The sequence below is a fragment of the Drosophila hydei genome, unplaced genomic scaffold, assembly GCF_003285905.1.
Source record: "Drosophila hydei strain 15085-1641.00,03,60 unplaced genomic scaffold, DhydRS2 tig00000149-arrow-pilon, whole genome shotgun sequence".
NCBI classification, from domain to species: Eukaryota; Metazoa; Arthropoda; class Insecta; order Diptera; family Drosophilidae; genus Drosophila; species Drosophila hydei.
Genome location: NW_022045678.1, coordinates 4,799,170 through 4,818,026, shown reverse-complemented (window position 1 = coordinate 4,818,026; position 18,857 = coordinate 4,799,170). Strand labels below are relative to the sequence as shown.

Genomic DNA, 18,857 nt, shown 5'->3' with positions numbered 1-18,857 from the left:
TATATCTATATATATATGTGTGTGTGCATAGCTATAATTGCAAGCCAATTTGATTTGGGGTTAATTGTAATAGAATCAAATACCTCAATATACTCAGTTCACTTTTAATTTATACAAGACACAGAAGAAGAAGAACAAAATCCAATTGCACCAATTTGAATGAAAAGATTTCTTCATGTTATATTATATGTCCGATTTCCTGTATGTACATTTAGTTTGAATATACCCAAATTTCTGCTAGTTTTATTGTTAGTTTGAAAAGGAAACTCTACAAGAGTTAAAAACTCCCCCACTTGCCTTATTATAATTATAAATATGTGTTAACTTTTAGTGATTTTTCTACCTCAATTAATTTAAATATTATTTAAGCGCGCAATTTTGAATATACATATACTTATATATATTTTTTGTCGCATTGTAATTGTGTTTCTTGAACTAAATTACACGAGTCATGAAATATTTAGCATAAATTTTATTGAATATGGAAAATGAGTAGAAAATAAATAATATATATATTTATATATAAATAAAGCAAATTATAAGTAAATACAAGTATGTTAAATTTGTTTACATCTCTCAGTCACTGTCCATTTACTTTGGTTGTGCTTATTTTTGTTTCATTTAAAACATGCCAACTGCAATATGCATTTTGATATACAAACCACAAATGCACCCACACGCACACACTCATACACAATATGCAATTAAGTCGCTAGAATTAAAGAGTTAGTTAAATAAAAGTTACATAAGCAATTTAAGTAGAGATCCATGTGCTTAGAAAGTTATAAATATTTATTAAAATTACAATAAAAATGCGTTGAAAAGAACCAAACATGTTATTTTCATTAATTTCAAATTTCACTTTGAACATAACGGAACGATCAATTTTGCAGCCCTGATTGTGATCCCGGCGATAACATTTGAGAAACTGTGAACTCAATGTTATCGATTGCGACAAAGACGCTTGCTGCTATGCTGATTGTCAAGCCAAAAGAAGAAGAAGAAGGAGAAGCTGAAAGCGGCATTTGTTTCGAATTAACTGTAAAGAAATGTTATGTGAAAACAGTTGTTCGTGCGTCGAGTAGTGTCGTTCTCTATTTAAAAAATCGAAAAATTGTCTAATTGTAAATTTGTTTAAACATGTCCGCTAAAAGCGCAATACAGGTGTGCATCAAGGTACGTCCCTGCGAGCAAGGGAAGACCACATTGTGGCAGGTGAAGGACAATCGAGCCATTCAAATCATCGATGGCCAGGCCGAACCCTGCATATTTGGTAAGTGAAAGTCGAGAGAGAGCTGACTTTTGTGATTCCATAATGATTCGTTTTTCGCAGATTATGTCTTCGATCAGGAGTCAAACAATCAAATTGTGTTCGATTGTATGGCCAAACACATTATAGAAGCCTGCATGAAAGGCTTCAATGGCACAATTTTTGCTTATGGCCAAACTTCCTCGGGTAAGACGTACACCATGATGGGCGATGATCAAAATCCTGGTGTAATGGTCCTAGCTGCAAAAGAGATTTTCAAACAGATTGCGCGGCACAGTGATCGAGACTTTTTGCTGAGGGTCGGTTACATTGAGATTTATAACGAAAAGATTTATGATTTGCTCAATAAGAAGAATCAAGATCTTAAGATTCATGAAAGCAACGGCATGGTGCATGTCAATTGTGAAGAGTGCATCATTACCAGTGAGGAGGATTTGTTGCAGTTCCTATGCATGGGCAACAAGGAGCGCACAGTGGGTGAAACCAACATGAATGAACGCTCTAGTCGTTCACATGCCATATTTCGCATTGTAAGCCTTAATCAACTATATTTCCATGTATATATATAAATATATAATCTTTTTCTGATTCTTCAGATCATTGAATCGCGTAAAACGGATCGCAATGATGATGATGCTGTTATTCAAAGCCTGTTGAATCTGGTGGATTTGGCGGGCTCTGAGCGTGCTGATCAAACGGGTGCGCGTGGCGCACGTCTGAAGGAGGGTGGCCATATCAATAAGAGTCTACATTTCCTTAGCAATGTGATCAAAAGTCTGGCTGAGAATGAGGAGAACAAATATGTTAGCTTTCGGGACTCAAAGTTGACTCGTATATTACAAGCCTCGCTGGGTGGCAATGCATTTACATCCATTATTTGCAGTATTAAACCTTCAATTTTGGAAGAATCTCAGTCGACACTGAACTTCGCAATGCGCGCTAAAAAAATCCGTTTAAAACCACAAATGAATGAAATTGTGTCCGATGCGACCATGATGAAGCGTCTTGAGCGTGAAATTAAAGAGCTCAAGGACCGTTTAGCTGAGGAGCAGCGCAGAAATGAGAGCCAGATCAAGGTGCGACTCTTAGAGCAAAGAATCAAGACGGATACATTGAAAATAATAAGCAGCAATACACTCGCTGATAATCGTAATAAGAATCGTCGACGCACTTGGTGCCCAGCCACATGGACCGGAAACGACGGTTCCTCGACCAATTCCACTAATGCGATTAGTTCAAATGGACATCAGAAGTTGTCGGGTTTGCCGAAACCAATTTTCTCGCCTTCCACTTCTCACTTATGCCATCGGTCCGGTCGTAATGCACCACAAACAATAAACATCATGAAATCTCTTGAAGTAACCGAGGAGGAATTTCAACCTTCCGCTGGCTTCAACTTTGGAGATGCACCAGACTCGATGCTCAAAAGCCGCATCCTTCCACCGCTGAGTCTTACTCCCCTCGTATCTCACAGTGGCGAACAAAGGTATATGAAGCCTGTCATAGCACAAATCAATCCATCATCAATCTCATATATCATAATTTCATATATTCCATATTGCTCATAATAACATGCATGCTACCATCAAACATACATAGTAAGAAACTGATCGAGCGTGATCTTGTGGAATTGGCAACGTTCGAAGATCTAGAGCATAACATTGGTACCGAGTGGGAAGAGTTAAATCAAAAGTTTACTGTCGCCGCAGCTCAAGTTGATGAGCTTCAGTCTGAGAGAGTCGATCTGGTAAAGCGGTGAGTTACATCCTATCTAAGCTGGTTTAAAAAACAGCTAAAACTCGGAAATGGCCCACTACGAAATACTCTGAAACATAACACAGAAGCACGTCTAGCTTACTGCGTACTCTACGAAACTGCTCTATTTGTTCGTTCTACGTCCTCTCACTATAAGAAGCTGGTTATTATAAGTTCTAGTTAAATTTGAGAACTCAAGAATCTTCCATTCGAATAGGTATTTTTCTAATATTATTACGTAAACTCGAACAGAGAAATTATTAAGAAATACTGAAGTAAATTATTACTTTTAACGCCATTCATGTCTCTTTCCCCATTTTCGTAAGGTTATAATGATATGTCAATATCCATACACTGGAGTATATATGATCTGTATATTTCTATTATAATTATTTATTTTTACGAGTCTATAGTTTTCTGTTGGCTGTCGATTTGAAAGCGCAATTCACCACTTCAGGTGCGCCCCATTAAGCCAACTCGTGTTGAACTTTTTTTTGGCGTCTCTTCTATTTTGTAGCATTCGTTTTGTTTCGTCTTCTCTGAATCAGTTGCCGACAACGACGTGAGCGAGAGGCAAGCATGGGCTACATCAAGTCGTCTGGAAGATAAACAAATGCTTAGCAAAGCCCACTCACACAGCGTATTGTTAAGCGTTTTGTTTTGATAGCACTGAACCTATACATAGGTGATGGGAGCGAGTTTTGCGAATAATTTTTAGCACAGCCGATTGCCCTGACGTTTGACTGCGCGAATGCGATAAGCAAAAAACGATCTTAACAATAAACCACTTAACGTCGTTTGTCGATACATTTTTGTTGCTCCACAAGTTAATTTTACTTTGAACTCAGCTGTCCAGCAATCCGCGCCGCACCTACTACTCAACGCCCGCGTCGATCGATGACGTCTTCAGTCAGTCTTATAACTACTTTATGCCCAACTGCTCTCTGATGTAACTCACAAGTAAATTGGCCCTCAACCAAACATAAGTAGTGTGTGAGTAAAAATATATATGTATGCATATGCATGAGTAAAAGCGAATGCAACAGCGCAGCGAATAATTTTATATTTGTAAATATGTTCGTGTAACGCAAATGTTTGTGTGTGCATGTATGTGTGTACGTGTGTGTTGTGTCTATTTGTTATAGCTTCAACCTCAACTGGAAGACTGTCTGTGAGCATCTGCAGGCAGCTGCAACAGTCTCTATTTATAGGTAGCTCGCTATAATTAATGCATGTTCCTTAAAAGTGGATCCCAACTACAGCGGCCAACAGATCTTAAAAGTTCGTGCGTATCTTACGAATTATAATATAGAGAATTATCATATATGGTTCAGTTTTAATTAAATAATTAAAGATTTTATCTCCACTCAATTCTAATTGGAAAATCGAATATTTTGTTATATCTAATTTCAGCTGCGAAGACCTTCAAGCGGAGTTAGATGCTCTGAGCAAGTCGAAGCAAACAGCTGATAAAAAAATCGAGCAATACGAAGAGAAGCTGAAGACGCTGACGCAAACAGTCGACAGGCTGGAGATGGAAAATCGTGCGGCTGTCGATTTGGAGTTTCAGTTCGAGAATCATAAATCGAAATCAAAGCTGAGGGAAAATGAACTACTGTCGGTGCTATCTGAGAAGGCAGACACCATAGAAACTCTCGAGAAGACACTCAAGGAATTATCTAAGGATGTGCTACGCAACAGTAAAGAAGATCATATGCGTTCCGTGTGCCCAGAAATTGAAATCAGTTGCGAGCGTATCTGTGACAAGTGTGCGGATCTGGAACGCATGCTAGAGGATTTTAAGAAGACAACACCTAACGGTGATGCTGCCCAGTCCATCGACAGTGAACGTGAGCTGCTGCGTACAGAGATCGCCAGCACGCGTGCTCAGCTGGAAAGTGTGCAGAGCGCCTACAGACAAATGACAACGGATGTGGCTGAAAAGTCGGAGCTTTGCGAACGACTAAGCCGCGATGTCATCTCTGCCGAGGAAGCCAAGACTGTGCTCCAGGAGAAATACGACGATTTGGAGATAGCACAGCAGCAACATGATCAGATCATTCTACGCATGCAAGCTGAGTACGATGCCATACAGGCAAAGTATCAGAAATTACAGCAAGACTATGAACTCCTCGAACAAACAACAGCAGCCACTGAGGATCAGCATAGAAAATTGTTGAGCCAAAATGAATGTTTGCAGAATGAAATTAGCACGTTAAAGGAATCTTTCGAGGAGGTGCAACAGACGCTGCTGCAGACCGAAAATGCGGATGACTGTGAGAAGGCGGTCATTTTGCAGCAGTTGAAGGCGCACAATGACGAACTCGTTGATAACCTAGCTCAATTGGAGTCCAAGTATATGGAAATGCAACGCGAATACGAAGATTTATCTAATCAGCTAGTTGAGAGCATGCAGGAGGGTGACAGTCTGCGTGAAAAGTGCAACACGCTGCAAGCGGAAGTGCAAAAGCAGCAAATGGCAACAAAGAACGCAGATGAAAAGGATCAGAGAATCGAGCAGCTGCTCGCACATATCGGTCAATTGGAGAGTGAAGTCGCTGAGAAAAGTACGCTTATAGATGCAATGGAAGGTACAATCAATGAGATGCGTGAGCAGATGACAAATCTAGAGTCGGCGTTGCTGGAGAAATCAGTTATAGTCAACAAAGTTGAGGACTATCAACGCCAAATCGAATCCTTGGAGAAGCAGCAGAGTGCAATGACAATAGTCTGTGAGGAACTGCAGGAGAAAATCAAAGAAAACACCATAAACGAGAGTCAGCTCATGTCGACTAGCGCACAGACTCTGATGTGTGGGGAGGAGAGGCAAAACGAGGATGTTGCATTCAATTTGTCTGATTTGAATGCCGAAGTTAATGGGCTACAGGCGCAAATCCAGCTGAAGGATGATCTAATTGAAAAGATTCAGTCCGAGTTGCATGAGCTAAATGAACGTTGTATATCAATGGAAGTGATGCAGGTGGAACTACAAGCAAATGCTCGACAAAACGAACAGCTAATCGAACGACAGGCTGCCAAGTTGACGGAAGATGCAAATCGTATCGATAAACTTCAGGAGTCCAAAGCTCAGCTGCTGGAGCGTAGCATCAAGGCTGAGGAAACTGTCGAAGCATTAAAACTGCGTCTTGCGCAGACCTCCGAACTGGAGTGCTCGAAGGAGGAATACGAGAAACGTGTCACCGACATGCAAATCGCATTGGATAATGCCCAAAAGGAGTTAAAATTGATGGAGAAACAGAATAAAGATCATCTTAACAATGTGCAACTCGAGTATTTACAGAAAATTGAACTCAGCGAGTGTGAATATCGTGAAAATCTGCGCAAATACAATATTGAATGGGAAGAGGGCAAGGATCGATACGAATCTACTTTGCAGAATCTGCAAAAACAATTAGAATCGACTGAGGAGCGTTGTTCCAAGCTGTGCGCCGAAAGCGAATCAGAGCTTTTGTCCGTTAAAACTTCGAATAAGCTCGAGGTCGATCAATTGATCAAAGAGAAACAAGATCTCGAAGAGCTAGTCAAGCAGATGCAAGTTAAATTGAGCAGTAAGGAACAGGACGAAGAGAAAGAACGTGCATTTGTCACATCTTCTAATAACAATGTCCAGCAGCTGCACGAGAAATATGAATCGCAGATTCATGAGTACGAGCGGCTGAAGACTGAGCATGAGCTGAATTTGGAAAAACTGCAGCTGGAGAAGAGCACATTACAGAGGTCTGTTGATGAAAGTCAGCTGACAATCGAACGTCTGAACAATGACCTGGCCACGGAACAAAATGAACGACAACAGGCGAGCATAGCGGAACAATTACGTGTTGAGCTGGAAGCAAAGGCCGTTGAAAAGGCTGAGTTTGTGGACAAAATTGAAGCTTTAAATACCAAGATTGAAGACCTATCAACTGAGCTCAAGCAGGCAACTGTAAAGGCTTTGGATATGGAAAAACTTCTGCTGGATCATGAACAAATTAAATCTCAGCTTTGTCAGACAAACGATCTCAATGTAAAACTCGCAGAGAAAGTGGAAAATCTTGAAAGTGAATTGTCATTGGCGAACAATGAGCTAACGACACGAAAGGCTGAGGTTGAAAAACTGCACTTGGATTTGCAGCGGGGATGCTCCGAACAGTCCAGCTTAATGAACAAACTACAAGATTTGGAGGAAAATATATTGCAACAGGCTCAACAATTCGAACGAAAATTGATCGAGTTGGAAAGCTCAAAGAGTGAACTGCAATTAAAGCTGGACTCTTTGTTGAGTCAAAAACTGGAGGCTGAGTCAACAAGCAACCAGCTGACAGTTAAGTTCAAGAATATGCTGAATATGCAGGATCTTTTGCAAAAGGAACGTGCGCATTCGGCCCTGCTTCAGGAAAGCAATACTCGACTTCAGGTGGGCAAAGGACAAATAGAAGAAGCCAAAGTTCGAGTCGAAGAGGACAAAGCCAGACTCGAAAAAGATAAATCCAGGCTCGAAGAGGAAAAAACTAGACTAGAAGAAGGAGTTGCTCAACTTCAGGCGTACAAAGATCAACTCCTAGAAGCTAATTATCAACTGCAGTCGAAGCTAATGTCTAGGGATGCAAATTGCGATGCTTTGCAGAACCAATTGAAACACCTAGAGGATCGTCTCCAGGAGAATAAATCTGAATTTCAAGCCAAGTTACATGAGATCGAAGCCAGTAACGAACCAATGAAGGAAGCTTTGAAGCAGCAGAAGATAGCATTTAACCACCTGGAAAATTGTTTACGGGAAAATGATGCTCAACTCCAAAGTAAATTAGAGGCTAAGGAGGCGAATTGCATTGCTTTGCAGAACCAATTGCAACAGCAGATAAGATCGTCCACTAACCTAGAGAGTCGTCTCCAGGAGACCATTACTCAACTCCAGACAAGGTTAAAGGACATGGAAACCAGCTGCGATGCTACGAAAGATGGCTCAAAACAGCAGGAGGATCGTCTAGCGGCTGCTGTTGCAGAACACAATAAAAATGTCAGTGAACTGCGATTGCAAAATGAAATCTTACAAAGAGAAGTTGATAAACTACGATCTTCCCTGGTAAGTATTCACTATTATTTAATTGTTGTATATATATTTAAAAATTGGCGGAATGCAGAAATCGAACAAGAACAACTTTGACGAAGAACGCATGCGCTTGGGTGGCACAATTTCTAGTCTTTTGGAGGATAAACGCGGGTTGGAAGAGAAATTGTGCACAACCAATGAGATACTCAAGAAGCTGGAGTCAGACCTAAGAACCAAAAGTAACGACAGCAGTATATCATGTGATTCAAATACATCGAGCCCATCGCTTGCAGCCAGAAAAAGTTTGGATCGTGATGCTAATCAGCCCAGGGTAAAAAGTCCTTTGTCATAGCTTGAAAATATATAACTATATCTGTATTCCCCTTAGAAATCGTTAAGTATCGAGTCTGAGGTGCGCAGAAATCGACGGATTAGCACACACGACGAGCGAAGACGTCAATCCTATTGGAATGATTTCCGTCATGTGGCCTGTATGACAGATCCCGTAGGTAGGTCTCAAGAACTATCAGTTGCAAACAGGTAATCAATAATTTAATCTTCTTTTGTCTCATTTAGATATCAACTGCAACTGTGCAGAACTTAATCAAAAGCTACAGGATTGCCAACGCGATCTGTTCATAAAGGAAAGCATGGTGACTGCCCTAAACATTGAGTTGAAGAACCATCCGTTGAAGGAAGAGACAGCCACATTAAAGAAACGCCTCCTCGACGAGCAAGCCAAGGCGCGTGAAGAAATCAAGCGTATAAAGCAAAAGAATGCTGATCTTATGAGTAAAATAAGTGTCTACAGTGCCTCTGCGGCCATCACGGCCAGTAGCCGAACTTCCGCCAATTTAACATCAGTTGAAACTCAAACGGAATCCGATGTGGAGACGGACCTAAAAAAAATGACTGATAAGCTCCAGGATAGCATACAACTGTGTCGCCATCGCTATAATAAAATAAAAGACTTGGAAAATCGGTTACGACAAAATGAGAATAACGATACTTCTAATATATCTTCTCAAACAGCTGGTCAAATTAACGCACTTAAGGTATATTTCTTTATAGCTGTGACCAATTTGACAAGTAAAAGCTAATTGACATTTTTATGCATTTGCAGTCCCAATTGGAAGCGCAAAGGAAAGAAATTTCCATGCTCACCAATAAATATGAATTCGCTAAGAGGGCATTTAAAATGCGAAGAGATGAGCTGAATGAACTGCGTCAGGTCGCTGGCAACGATGCTGTAGCATCCTCAAAATAAATTATTTGTTTGTTTTTATTTTATAGTATTACAACGTTAAGTGATTATATGTATTTGTAGGATATATGTGTATAAGTGTATAATTAGAAAGGCAATATGGAGTGCCATTTGTACTGCTTACATTTTAAACTGAGGCACTCGTAATTTAAATAAAATTAGCTTTGGCGCGCATGGCAACCATGTGCACAGATATATGTGTGAGATGGAAACACTGCAAACGCACTTATCGATTTGACCGATAACAGTAAGTTGATAAATTGAAAATGCAAGGGTTGCACTGCTAATAGATCGAGCTATTGTCGACCAACCACCACACACATATTAAAACTTGTATTAAAAAAAAGTTATTCTGCTTAAGTGGGCCATGAATTCGGCAACAAAGGTATGTTTAAAGACAGCGAAACTAATTTTAATTAGTTTAAGTGCATTTCTCAGCTGAAATGGTGGTTTTCATATGTGCGTTGCAAAATTTTGGCGGCTGGGCGTCCCTCAGTTAGTTCGTCTCTCTCCTTCGACTGTGAATGTTAGCGAGTTTTGCTACTCGGGGCGCGTTTGTTTTGAATTTGCAACGCAGGCTAAGCGTAAACAACAACTTGATCTTAATATATATATGCATATTTTTTGTTTTGCACAGGTTGGGGAAATTTTCACGGCAGCGGGCCAAGCGTTCAGCAGACTCGGCGATCTGACAATGCAATTGCATCCTAATGCTGAATCTCCCTCTGGGTAAGTGAGAGCCAGCTATAAATTAAGGGGAGCTTTAACTAAAAATGAAATACAACTGAATTTCATGTTCCCTCGCTATGCCACAGTAAATGGACAGATGAGGAAATTGACATGTTACACTCGTCCATAATGCGCTTCTCCGATGATCTGAGCAAAATCAGTTTAAGCATTAAAAATCGCACAGTGTAAGAGCGAGAGAACATGATACGAACTACAGTAAACTCATTAAAATGAACTTTGCTATCCACAGCTCTCAAATACGACAAGCGTTGAAGAAGAAGGCATTCGAGGATGCTGGGATACCAGCTAAACAAGTGCCCGTGCAGCAGGTGCAGCATGTCATTCAAACAGTACAGCAATTGCCCATTGTGCAGCAACAGCAGCCGCAACAGCAACACTTATTTAAATCACACATCATCCAGCAGCAACAACCGCAGCAACAACAGCCGCAGCAAGCAAAGCAAATCATTTTGCAGCCACAGCAAACAACGACGACAACAACAACTGTGACAATCAAACAATTTCAGCAAATGCAACAACAAAAAGCTGCAGCATTAGCTGCAGCACAAGCTGCTGCAGCGGCAGCGGCAGCAGCCAATACGCCAACCATCACAGAGAATATCATCATACAGCAGCCCACATCAACGACTGCGATGCAGCAAACATCGCTGCCAATTGTAGCGACAACTGCAACACAACAAATCATTGTGCCTGCCAATTCAAATAGCTCAGTATTGTCGCCAAGTGTTGGAGCAACAGCAGTAGCAGCAGCAGCTGCAGTAGGTGCTGTTGTGGTTGCTGAGGATGTGGTTAGCACCACATCAAACACATCAACAAATGCTGGACTTAAATGTGGACCCGATGTATCGATGACGCTGAACAGGATAAATGTGCAGGAGAACGATGTGGAGGAGTGTCTGCCCGCAGAGGTTGTTAAGCTGGACTTTGTCAGCGAGGAGGTGGCTGGATGAAGTTCAATAACTGTAGCTGAAGCTGAAACTGAAACAGAAGTATCGAACGGCCTGGTTGAGCACTTCTATTATTAGTAATAAATAAATATTAATAAGCAGCTTCAAGTAAATCAGCGATATATAATACGTACATATATATGTATATATATATATATATTGAAAATGTAATTGTAAAAGTGAATGGAAATTAAGGGCTTGATAAGTTCGATGTATTTAATTGTTTTGCCGCATCTACATTATATATTTAAGAAGAGATTCATTAGTGCAAAGTACATAACAAAATTGTCTAAGTTGAGAAAGGAATAAATGAGTATCATTATATATATATTATTTATTTATTTTTTTGTTATATTATTTGTTTTGCAAATTAATTTTTTACATACAATTTTTGCCTCAACTTTAAGATGAGATGCATACTAATTTTGATTCATCAACAGCTGGTTAACATAGCAGCTGTTTTCCTCTGTTAACATACTCACTCTTTTGTTAACAGTAGGCCATTATAGCCATGGAAATAAATCAAACGCAAAAGACTTTTATTTAGGACGCGCGTCGATAGCGGAATAAAAAATGAAAATAAAGTACTTGCTGATGTTATGTATGTGCTTTGTTGGGTCTCTGGCGTACAAGCCAGTTGTAATACTCCATGGCATATTATCAGGCGCAGAATCTATGACAGTTTTGGTGCGACATATCGAGAAAGTAAGTGCAGTGGGTGAGACCTTCCTTTGTTATTGTTCATTTGTGCCCGATGACGAGTTCAAAGTCAATTCCTGAATTCCATTTAATTACTGTCTAGTTGCATCCGGGTACAGTTGTGTACAACTGCGATAAGTTCAGCGGTTGGTCCAGCCTGGAGAATGCCTGGTGGCAAGTCGAACAGATAAAGGAATATATAGGTGAGTTATTGGCATTAAAAAGGTCTACTATATCTTAATTATGTTTCATTTCAGATAAAATTGGAAAATTGCATACGGAAGGCATAATTGTTTTAGGTTTGTTAATAATTATATAGTCATTTTCATTGGTTGATTTCTGATCCTCCATCCACAGGCTACTCTCAAGGTGGGATCTTGGCGAGGGCGGCAATACAAAGTCTTCCCAACCACAATGTAAAAACCTTTATATCGCTATCTTCACCCCAAGCTGGACAATATGGAAGTACGTGAAATAGAACTATATTATCAGATGCGTTTTTTCATTTATTTATATTTTCAGCTAGTTTCTTGCACTTAATTTTCCCGGATCTTGCGGCAAAGACTGCATTTGAACTATTTTACTCTCGCGTGGGTCAACACACGTCTGTGGGTGGGTACTGGAACGATCCGCACAAACAAGCCCTATATATGAAATATAGCGAATTCTTACCATTGATAAACAATGAGAAGCTTAGCTCCAATTCAACATCGTTCAAAATGGGAATGGTTCGGCTGAATAAGCTTGTACTAATTGGAGGACCCAATGATGGTGTTATTACACCATGGCAATCTAGGTAACATATAATATATAAAAAATCTAATGTAATATGTACATCATAGTTAACTGGACTTGCGCCATGTTTACTTTAGTCATTTTAGTTACTTTAATGAATCATTGGATGTGGTTCCATTTTACAAACGGGAAATCTACATGAATGACTCAATCGGACTGAAAACTTTGCTGGAAGCTGAAAAACTAATAATCATTGTAAAGCCATTCGTACACCATCTTTCATGGCATTCGAACAAGCGAGTTATCAATCAAGTCATAATGCCATATTTGGATTGAACAAATTCATCATTTAGTGAGTAGAAGCAGGCTGTGATTCGAACGGAATGGAACAGAATGGGTAAACATATAATTTTGAACTGATTTGCATAAGGGTAATCGAAAATATACAGGAGTATATGTCACTCAAGCTATATACTATTTAATAATAGGGATTTTTATTTTTATAGAAGAGGAAATAAGGCTATTCTCAAGGGATGTAACAATACAAAGTAAATAATCTACTTTTAATATAGTTCAATTGTTCGGTCGAAATACTATTTTTATTTTAATTTTAATTTTAAGTTTTTGTGAAATAAAATAGGAAAACACAATAGTCCTTATCTCCTATAATTGGTTCTCTCGGGTTGTCTGCATGAGTATACATCTATGTATTCCAAATCTCTACTCTTTAGCTCCTTAAATAAAAAGGCTTTTCAGTTATAGTACACATTGTAATGACCGATTCGTCACATTCCTTGAGGGCGTATCGTATTCCTTACACGTTAGGGCGGACAGACAGAAAAACGGACATTGCACAAAACCAAAATACTCTTTCACTTCATGAACGCAGAGAAAATGTATGAAAATATATATTACTATGAAAATGAAAACATACTAAAACACTAAAGACATATTGCCTATACCATGATTTCTGGAGATTGTGCTTCAATGAAAGATCTCGCATTTTAGAATTACTTATATCCTTCCTTAAAACGAGTGAACTTTAATAAAAACTATGAAAAAATCAATAAAAACATCAATAAAATCAATAAATTGTTGAATAAAAGATCGAGTATAGTTTTAGCGAACGTGTCGGAGGCAGATGCGACTAAAAAGGATATAGGCAATAGTATCCGCTTATTGGTAGCCACAGACACTCATGTAGGATACGCTGAGAAGGACGCGGTACGTAGCAAAGACAGTTCTTCGACATATTGGAAATGGGCTTGGATTTCAATATGAATAATTCGTTAAAGTGAGTAGATCCCTTACAATAAATCTACAATAAGTTAATAGATTTGAACTTGAATTGCTCTTCCAGATGCTTCGATTACATTTGGCGATAAGCCCGTACCCCTGTAAATAATAAGAGATCAATCGCTTTCCTTTCACAGCGCAGTCAAAAAGTCGGTTATATATTCACGGCAATCTTGACGACCCGAGCGGCTTTGGCCGAGCTTATTAATTATTTTAGACGCTCGACAGATATTACGAAAATGGACAAAGGGCCTATAACCAAATTCAGGATGAACGGCTGGTTCGTATGTTTGAGGAGTTTTAAATCAATTTTAATAGTGACAATGTGTTGGAAAAGGGGTGTTATTAATAGATAGTTATACATCAAAACTGTCCACAATGGAAGCAACATCCTCGAGTTGCGTCTGCCAGAATTTCTGAAATTGGTTATTTGTGGTCACGAGCACGACAGTTACGTTGATTTTAAACGTAACTCTTTAGGTCATGTCAATGTTTACTAGCCGGGGTCCTTGGTAGCCACATCGCTAATAAAGGGCGAGGCAACATGAGATTCTGCAGCCGCTGCAGCTGCAGCTGAGTAAATCGATCTACACTTCGAAAAACTATACTATTAGTTTCAGTCAAATTTTTAGAAGAAGAATTAGAATTTCAAGGAAAAAGAGCCACTGAAGTTTCTACATTTCAAGGCACTGGTCAAGCATGCAGACAACAATGCAGCGGACCAGATTCTTAAGATTTTTACGGAAGAAAGAACTTTTAATAAATATTGATATTGCCGAAGCCTTCTGTTGAGAATATATTAGATGAAATAGAGAATGTTAGGCTGCACGATTTGCCTAAAATGTTGAATGCTAACATATCCGCTGTGGACAGCAGTGCAAATACGGACGAAATGGATTTTTCTGATGCACCATCTCAAGCTAAATTCAAAATTGCCCATAAAACAAAAGTAAGCTCCTTTTGTGTGTTGCATTTGAATCGTGTTATTAATTGTATGCTCAACAGGTATTTATTTGAGTCAGAGAAATATGCAAAATTGCACCCCCAATTCTCATTCCAGTCAACGTAATTAAGAATTCGTGCAATATCTTGCAATGTCAGGAGCACATATTTTGCAAATATATTAAGGATTAAATTAAAATTTGAAGTCAATCGTTTTTATTATATTAAGCAAAAACTTACCTTCTCATAGAAATTTAAATTACTGTGGAAACATAAGTTTTTTATAAAAACAAATATTTATTTTTACAAATCACATGAAAGTAACTTGGGACTAGCAGTTAGCGACTGTTGCTTAACACAGAAAGTTTATCTGCATCGGCCCATCTAATCTGAGCTCTTTTCTCTACTGCTTGTTAAACTCGTAGTAATTAATGTATGGATCCCCGGGGTAAGAATAAACAAAATAGCAAGATAGGAATAAACCAATCACTTTACCTTGGATCCTTGGCAATCTATTTAATATATTTAAGAACACCAAAATCTTTATATTATAATAATGTATAAGGTGTGCTTACATAGTTTTGCTCCCATCAGAAATGATTAAAAATTGAATTTTTTAACTGAGGTACAGTGAGTCCCTGAGTTACAAAATTCAATTTTTAGTAATTTCTGTTGGGAGCAAAACTATGTAAGCAGAGATTATTTCGAATTTAAAATGAAGCTAGGCTTGCAATATTCTTATAAAAGGAACTTAGTTAACGTGCCTTAACCAGTATCAGCTTACTCTATGACTTAGCCCCTACGCCCTGTAATCGTATGACGACACTATCACAATAATATAGCTGTCACTATATAAATTATTTGAAATAGTAAAACTTGATGAAATTATTTAATTGTTAAATTAAATATAAGCACAGCTTTCGATTGCCACAGAGATTCACATTTAAATACTTTTTATAGTATTAATTCACAATAGTGCAATACAACCCTGTCGATCATACTAGGAGCCGTGCTGCCATTTGTTGCTTTTGTACCAAACTCAATAAAAATATTTATATTTCGCATGTATGTAAAATGAAAAATTCGGTAAATTTAAAATAAATAAATAATTTAATATAAGTAGTACTATCATAGGTTTGTTTTATATTCATATAAACTGTCTGGCTTTGAATATATGTCAAAAGCCGCACAACGAAGACACCTGAGAGTTAAAAGTGAAAATAAATTTTTTGCTAATGTAAGTTTTGATTTTTTAATTGATTATTTATGTAAAGTATATAATTATTAAATGTCTAGCAGCGTTGCCATACCTTAATTATGTTAAGAAGCATCAGCTGATTGGTAGTTTATCGATAAATCGCAGCACGGCCCGCGCTTCTGTTGTGAAATTCCGTTTTGGAAAGTAAACTTTGTGTGGTAAAGCTATAATAAATATGGCAGGAGCAGATGCGGCTGAAAAGGATGTGGATAACATAATCCGCATATTAGTAGCTACAGACAATCATTTGGGATACGCTGAAAAGGACGCAGTTCGCGGCGAAGACAGTTTTACATCATTTGAGGAAATATTGGAACTGGCAGTGTCCGAGGATGTGGATATGATATTGCTTGGTGGTGATTTATTTCATGACTCAGTGCCAAGCCAAAATGCTATGTACAGGTGAGTAGACTCCATTAGAGAACTTCTATTTTTTATATTTGAATTTCTCTTTCAGATGCATCGAATTGCTGAGGCGATATACATTTGGCGATAAGCCCGTACCGCTGGAAATACTTAGTGATCAATCGCTTTGTTTTTACAATGCTGTCAACCAGTCGGTAAACTACGAAGATCCTAATTTGAATATTTCCATACCAGTATTTTCTATACACGGCAATCATGACGACCCGAGTGGCTTTGGCCGTTTGAGCTCCTTAGATTTGCTTAGCACAACGGGACTTATTAATTATTTTGGACGCTGGACAGATCTTACGAAAGTAGATATAAGCCCCATCTTAATTCGAAAGGGCGAAACTAAGTTGTCACTGTATGGATTAAGCCACATTCACGACGCACGGCTGGTGCGTATCTTCAAGGACTTTCAAGTGACTATCAACTGTCCCAATGAGTCTGAGGAGGACTGGTTTCACTTAATGGTGGTGCATCAAAATCGCGCAGATCGAGGTCCAAAGAACTATCTGCCTGAAGACCTATTGCCTGCCTTTCTGAATTTAGTAATTTGGGGTCATGAACACGATTGCCGCATTGAACCGGAAGTAAACGCTGTACGTGATTTTTACGTTTCCCAGCCAGGTTCGTCGGTGGCCACCTCGCTGGCCAAAGGCGAGTCAATAAAGAAGCATGTGGGCCTGTTGGAGATTTACAAAACTAAGTTTAATCTTAAGCCAATCCCTTTGCAAACTGTGCGTCCATTTATTTTTGAGTCAATTGATCTAGAGGACTACGTTGACAAACTGAATCTAAAAGAGGGCGATGCTTCCATAAAGGTCTACAACTTTGCCATAAAGCGTGTAGAGGCCATGATTGAACAGGCCAAATCTCTGCTAACGGGTCATCCAAAGCAACCGACAATTCCACTGATACGTCTGCGCCTCCGCTATACTGATGAGACGTATATGTTCAATACCATTCGTTTCGGCCAAATCTTTGGCACACGTGTGGCAAATGTCGCGGATGTTGTAAAGTTCGAGAAGTTAATAAAAAGAACCAAGAGTGATAAGGTTAATATAGACAAAGATGCTATGCAGCGCGTTATGGTAAGCAAGTACCTTGAATAGAAACTGTCATTTGTAATTCAATATTTATATTGTGTTTTCAGGAGGTGGACAACACGGCGCGAGTAGAAGAGCTAGTAGATAGGTACTTCGAAGAAGTAAAAGATAAAAATCCGCTCAAGCTTCTACACTCAAAGGCATTGGCGGAGGTTACTTATCGCATGGTCGAGCGTTCGGACAACAACGCAGCTGATCAAATATTCAAGTTTGTTTCAGCCAATACAGAAAAGAAACTTTCTATAAAATTGAAATTGCAGATTTTACAATGAAAAGGCTGTCGAGCATTTAATGGATACAATGCCTTCTATTGAGAATATTAATGATGAAATAGAAAACTTTAGACAGCACTATAAGGCCGACGATCTGCTTAAAATGTTGGATGATTCTAGCGTTAAGACAGAAGTTAAGAGCTCACTAACCAGCATCAAGACAGCAAATAACGAAGCGAATAGGTCTGATGCGCAGGCAACATCCACTGCGAGATCTGGCCGCGGAGCTAGCCGAGGAGCTGGAAATCGTGCTGCGTCAACTCGTGCTAAAGCTAAATTAGATGTGTCCATTAACTCAAAAGTAAGCTTTTTTCCCAATTTTACCATTGGTTCATGTTATTCATTATCTTTTTGCTTCGCACAGAATTCGTCAAACGGTCCTCAAGGACTTTTGGACGCCTGCAACAGAGGACGCAGAACAAAAGCAAAAATAACCTACGTTGTATCTGATGATTCCGACTAATGGGTATCTAAAATATTTTAGAGCATACATAGACATCTGCAGTGGGTTGCACTCGACTATAGTGTTCTTTTTATATCTTGTCGATCGTGTCGCTACCGCTTAGTCTTCGAAAATATGTATATAATTAAAATCCTGAATAAAATATTTTGAGAAAACTTCATTATAACACTTAATACTTGTTTATTATTTGCGACCCTTTGGGAAATAACTTATTTTACACTTAAGCTAAAGAGCTACAGTAGAAGCTAGCGGCTGTCTCTTAACGCACAAAAGGATGTAAGTATTTCATCTCACTGCATTCGGATCGGCTCGTTTCTTTGGTAGTCTAGCTGCATCGGCTTTGGAGATTAACGACGTTTAAGCACATATCATACATATACACACCCACGCTTACGCAACCTGAACAATGACTTGAGCTCTTTTTCTACTGCTGTTGGTACTCGTAGTAGTAGCGATATGGATCCACCGGGGAGCTACCGCCAGCAGCTGTTACTCCCACGCCAGCATTTGTTTTCGAGACGGGCCTGATGACATACGTGTTGCGTCTGAAATTGTTGGTTATAATTGATTTGTAGTGTCTGGGCACATGTATAGCATCAGAGTTACCTGTTGTGCTCGCCGGCGTGCACCTGGAAGCTGGTCTCC

At 39.1% G+C, this 18,857-nt stretch overlaps 4 protein-coding genes across 5 annotated transcripts; all 4 read left to right on the top strand.

The window, feature by feature from the left end:
- Positions 1 to 994: 994 nt before the first annotated feature.
- On the top strand, positions 995 to 9,548 carry LOC111592652 (kinesin-like protein KIN-7I). The gene is made up of 9 exons (XM_023305000.2): positions 995 to 1,273; positions 1,334 to 1,800; positions 1,867 to 2,756; positions 2,870 to 3,025; positions 4,439 to 8,105; positions 8,164 to 8,403; positions 8,461 to 8,581; positions 8,649 to 9,127; positions 9,196 to 9,548. The coding sequence occupies exons 1-9, from the start codon at positions 1,141 to 1,143 to the stop codon at positions 9,337 to 9,339; spliced, it is 6,297 nt and encodes a 2,098-aa protein (XP_023160768.2). The 5' UTR covers positions 995 to 1,140; the 3' UTR covers positions 9,340 to 9,548.
- Positions 9,549 to 9,621: 73 nt separating this feature from the next.
- Positions 9,622 to 11,280, top strand: LOC111592653 (transcription initiation factor IIA subunit 1). Of its 2 annotated transcripts, XM_023305003.2 has the most exons (4): positions 9,704 to 9,721; positions 9,974 to 10,065; positions 10,152 to 10,250; positions 10,316 to 11,280. In XM_023305003.2, exons 1-4 carry the CDS (start codon positions 9,704 to 9,706, stop codon positions 11,034 to 11,036), a joined length of 930 nt encoding a protein of 309 aa, XP_023160771.1. In that variant the 3' UTR covers positions 11,037 to 11,280. The 2 variants fall into 2 exon arrangements, with proteins under 2 accessions (XP_023160773.1, XP_023160771.1); XM_023305005.2 differs by lacking the exon at positions 10,152 to 10,250 and having other exon boundaries at positions 9,622 to 9,721; positions 10,316 to 11,279.
- A 313-nt stretch (positions 11,281 to 11,593) lies between these two features.
- Positions 11,594 to 13,074, top strand: LOC111592586 (lysosomal thioesterase PPT2 homolog). Its single transcript, XM_023304901.2, has 6 exons — positions 11,594 to 11,738; positions 11,836 to 11,935; positions 11,990 to 12,031; positions 12,090 to 12,197; positions 12,255 to 12,528; positions 12,605 to 13,074. Exons 1-6 carry the CDS (start codon positions 11,607 to 11,609, stop codon positions 12,801 to 12,803), a joined length of 855 nt encoding a protein of 284 aa, XP_023160669.2. The 5' UTR covers positions 11,594 to 11,606; the 3' UTR covers positions 12,804 to 13,074.
- A 2,929-nt stretch (positions 13,075 to 16,003) lies between these two features.
- Positions 16,004 to 18,337, top strand: LOC115482917 (double-strand break repair protein MRE11-like). The gene is made up of 5 exons (XM_030223205.1): positions 16,004 to 16,365; positions 16,421 to 17,462; positions 17,525 to 17,685; positions 17,738 to 18,050; positions 18,114 to 18,337. The coding sequence occupies exons 1-5, from the start codon at positions 16,139 to 16,141 to the stop codon at positions 18,210 to 18,212; spliced, it is 1,842 nt and encodes a 613-aa protein (XP_030079065.1). The 5' UTR covers positions 16,004 to 16,138; the 3' UTR covers positions 18,213 to 18,337.
- The last annotated feature ends 520 nt before the right edge of the window (positions 18,338 to 18,857 follow it).